At 33.4% G+C, this 4,463-nt stretch overlaps 1 protein-coding gene across 1 annotated transcript; it reads left to right on the forward strand.

Moving 5' to 3' along the window:
• Positions 2,079–4,159, forward strand: LOC109236217. Its single transcript, XM_019402413.1, has 3 exons — positions 2,079–2,675; positions 3,427–3,502; positions 3,610–4,159. The coding sequence occupies exons 1-3, from the start codon at positions 2,316–2,318 to the stop codon at positions 3,636–3,638; spliced, it is 465 nt and encodes a 154-aa protein (XP_019257958.1). The 5' UTR covers positions 2,079–2,315; the 3' UTR covers positions 3,639–4,159.

The following is a 4,463-nucleotide window of genomic DNA, read 5'->3' on the forward strand; positions in this document are numbered from 1 at the left end:
ACCCATTTTATAATGAATAAGCGGGTAACTGTTTTGTTTTAACCATTTTGCCACCTCTATGTCCCATTGTTGTTGTGGATGTGGTAAAATGTTTTAACTTTTATAAAGGAATTTTCAAAGGTAATTACAAGTACCTGTCTATGATATTAGTAACCTAAAAGATAAAATAAGTAACTTGCTAGAATTGGTTAATATACACATTTAGTGTTTATTTTCATTGTTAATGTATAAAAGTTAAATCCGTGGTAAAAATACAATGGTTGTGGCAAGTTGTTGCCAACTTGAGAAACAACTTTGGGACCTTTATTTGCAGTTGAGTAGTTTAATGTGTATAAATATGTCATATAGGTAATGTATACTCCAAAAATCACAAATTTTCAATATTTAAAAAGTAAAAAAAAAAGGAGAGGAAAGAAGTACTTCAAAACTAGCTTGTGGTATTTGTAAAATCAAATAGTTGGTGTATGCTGGCTGGTAGGGGTATACATAGTTCGGGTTGATTCGGATTTTTTAATTACCAAACCTAATCAGTTGTGTCGGGTTATTAAATCTAAAGATCAAACCAAACCAATAAAAGTCAGATTTTTTAACCTCAGTTTTTCTCGGGTTTTCAAATTTTCAGGTTTTTTGGGGTTTTTTCATAAAGTCTTCATAGCACGAAATATAGAATTTGTGCTCCAAATATTTCTTTACCCACCAAGTAAGACAGAATTATATAAGGTGTTTTTCAAGAAAACAACATAAAATTTAAGATGATTTATGACATTTTACTAAAATATTCAGTAATAAAGACTATAAAATCGCATAAAAACATATTAATATTAATAAGCCATAATAAAAATGAACGTAAACTAAAATTATAAAGTTGCTAAAATAAGTACGACTAATAAGTACTATTATTTACATGACTAAATACTAAAAAAAGTTATGCATTTTATCTAAACCATGGAAGAACTAAAAAACAGATATCCAACACTATGGTCATTCCTAGTACAATTGAATTAAATGTCTTTTGTTAGCATTAATATTGATTTGATTTTGGTCTAGATTTTATTTGATCACTAACAATAATGGAGTAAAAAACTTATTGGAGCATTCAAAAATTATATGTCCAAACTTTAAATAATACATTAAAAGATAAAACTGTGAAAAAGTTTAAGAAATATTTATAAATTACACTACAATAAATACTTTTATATATTAAATATATTTAAAACTTCTATACATTTAATGTCGGATTGGATCGGTTGCAGTTTGACTTTTTTTTGTTAAAACCAAACCAAATCAAATTATGGTCGGGGTTTTTTCCCCAACACCAACACAAATCAAACCGAACCATAGTCGGGGGTTTTTTTTCTTCTCTTTTTGACTTGAATTATCGATTTGGTGCAGTTTGTTGGTTTCCTTTGTACACCCCTACTGGCGGGCTGTTGCAAAATTTTTGTTGAGCATATTGTTTCTTGCCCATGGCCAAGACTTATTCTCTTTATTTGGGGAGAAATTCAAAAATAGCCAGATTTACCACTGGTTGTTGAAAAATAGCCAAGTTTCAAAAGTCATCGAAATTTAGCCACTTTAATTCTGAGCGAAAACACTGTTCAAAATCCGGAAAAATACGCCCGCAAATTTTACGGGAGTTCCAGCATAAGTATGCTTGAACTCCCGTAAATTTTACGGGAGTTCCAGGATAACTATGCTGGAACTCCCGCAAATTTTACGGGAGTTCAAGCATAATTATGCTGGAACTCCCGCAAATTTTACGGGAGTTCCAGCAAGTATAATTGTCCAGTATAATATACTGGAGTTTGGAGCACTGATGCTCCAGTCTCCCGCAAATTTTACAGGAGTTAGCAAAGTATACCGGTCCAGCATAATATGCTGGAGTTTGTACACAAATGCACCAGAACTCCCGTATATTATACTGGACCGATCCCTGTTGCAACAAAATAGTGGCTATTTTTCATTGACTTCATAAACGCTGGCTATTTTTCATTGACCATTGTGAAAACTGGCTATACCATGATATTTCCTACCCCATTACTAAGCAAACCGGCAAATTTTGATTCTTCACAAAATTGAAGAAAAAACCAATAAGGGCAATGCATAAAGCAAACGACAAACTCGTGTACTAGTCTTAGTGCTAAGTTTGGTATTGTATACCTTACTCTTCTCCTCTCCCTAATTATAAATAGACTACCAACAAAGAGGAATCAGTCCATTTTAATCTTTAATTCTATCTTTTTCATCACCAACCTTTCTTTTCAAAAAAAGCTGAAATCTTTTTAGGTGAATTTGTTGCTAAGAAAGTCTAAAGAATGAACATATCAGCTTCTGAATGCACTAATGAGTGTGAATCTGGATGGACAATGTACTTTGATGAATTCTCATATTCAGCAGATAAATGCAATGGAGTTAAGGGGAGAAATAATATTCATGAAATAGAAGGTAGGGGAAAAACAGTAAATGTTGATGAAGAAGATTTGTCCATGGTTTCTGATGCTTCCTCTGGTCCACCACATTTCCATGAGGATGAAGAAAATGGACATGTTTTTTATCCTTTGGTTTCTGAATACACAATGGCAAAGCAAAAGAGGAAAATAAAAGAGCAGAGTGGAAAACAACACAATCTTTGTCTTGATGATACTGCTAGTTCTACAGTTTCCAGCTTCCCAAAGGCAAGTTCAATCATACAATTGTCAATAGTCTTACAAACCAAAAAGTGCTCCTTTGAATTTCTTTTTTTTTTTTTATAAATTTTTTTCCTTATCAAAAGACGTCTGGTTAACGGGAGCCTTAGAGCAACGGTTAAATTGTGTTTGTGTGATTTATATGGAATCACCATTCAATAATTGCATCATTGTTAGCTACCTACATGAATATGAGATATGAGATATATGGATGCGACCTTTTCTCGAATCTTACGTGAATATGAGATACTTTGTGCACCGTGCTGCCTTTTAAAAGCCGTCTTGTGGTGGTATTTACCTTGAGACATGTATTCCTTCTTATACATATCACCAAAAAAGCGGAAGACTAAGAAGACTTTGTCTCGCCCAACGTGTTAGGCATTGGCATTTACCTCTTGTATTACATGTAGGAGGGCATGTAATACCTTAACTCCACAGTGGTGACGTGTGTGTTACTATCTTATTTAAAAGCTTATATTATTAGAGAAAATATACTTATTGTGACTTAATTATATTATGTCTCAACACTCACATCGTATATGAAGAATGGACAAGCTCATTCTTCCTAGTGAAAAGGGCAAGTTCTATTTAATCTTATTCTTTGATACTTAACTTTGCCACTTATGTTTTCAGGACACCACAGGTTTTTAATTTCTATTTCCCTTCTTTGCTTTTGGATTGTCATGGTTTATTCATTGACCACTAATCTATGCAAATGCCAATCCCTTTTTTCTTTCAGGGTAAATCTGTTGTGGGGAAACATTTTGGTTTCTTGAAAACATCTCTGAATGGGAAAGCTTCATCTGAGAAATCTGGTGTGTAATGTAGTTAAAATTTTAAAAAGGCTAGTTTCAATTATTGAATTAGTATTTTAAAATAAATGTATTTTTATATAAATGGTTTGGCTTTGTGATTTTTGCAGGTTCTTTGAAGGGAAGAAAGAAGGGATGAGAATTTTACAATTAGACTTATGAGGATCTTGTATTTATCCTTCTTATGTTTTCTTTTTAAAATCCTTCTTCTACTTATTTGTTCCTGTCCATGTAATGGGAAACAACTGAAAGCATAAATGTGAAGAAAAAACTTAGGTCTTTATTTCACATAGTAGTTTTAAAAAAAATAAAGGAATAGGAATTTTTCTCACACTAGTAGTGCTCATCAATGTCATCATTCTGCTCTCTGATTGTTCAACGAAGTTATACCCAAAATATAATAACAATAATACAAGTGGAGTTTGGGAAAAGTAGTGTGTACGAAAACTTTACCCCCACCGTAAGAATGTGGAACAGCTGTTTCCGATAGACCCTCGCCTAAAAGAAAAACAACAAAAAAGCAGAAGCACCATAACACCGGCAAAATAACAAGAAAACCCAATAAAAAGAAACAACAGGCAGTGATAGAAATCTAAAAAAAATAAAAAAGTACATGACTGATACTAATGATACTAGTGTGGACAAGAACAACACACGACTATTTACTAACCCTCCACCCTAATACTCGACCTCCACATCCTCCTATCAAGGTCATATCCTCGATAAGCTGAAGCAGCGCTATGTCCTGCCTAATTGCCTCTCCCCAATACTTCTTTGGCCTACCTCTACCTCTCCTCGTACCCATAACCTCTCGCAATTTCTTACTGGAGCATCTGTGTCTTTCCTCTTCTTATGTCTGAACCACCCACCCCCAAAATATAAAAAAATGGATGTCTTGTGCTTCAAATGACAGAATTCTTGCATAAGACCAATTATTCACGGAAATAGCCATCATGGAGAAATG

Source organism: Nicotiana attenuata, chromosome 12 (genome assembly GCF_001879085.1).
Source record: "Nicotiana attenuata strain UT chromosome 12, NIATTr2, whole genome shotgun sequence".
Lineage (NCBI taxonomy): Eukaryota > Viridiplantae > Streptophyta > Magnoliopsida > Solanales > Solanaceae > Nicotiana > Nicotiana attenuata.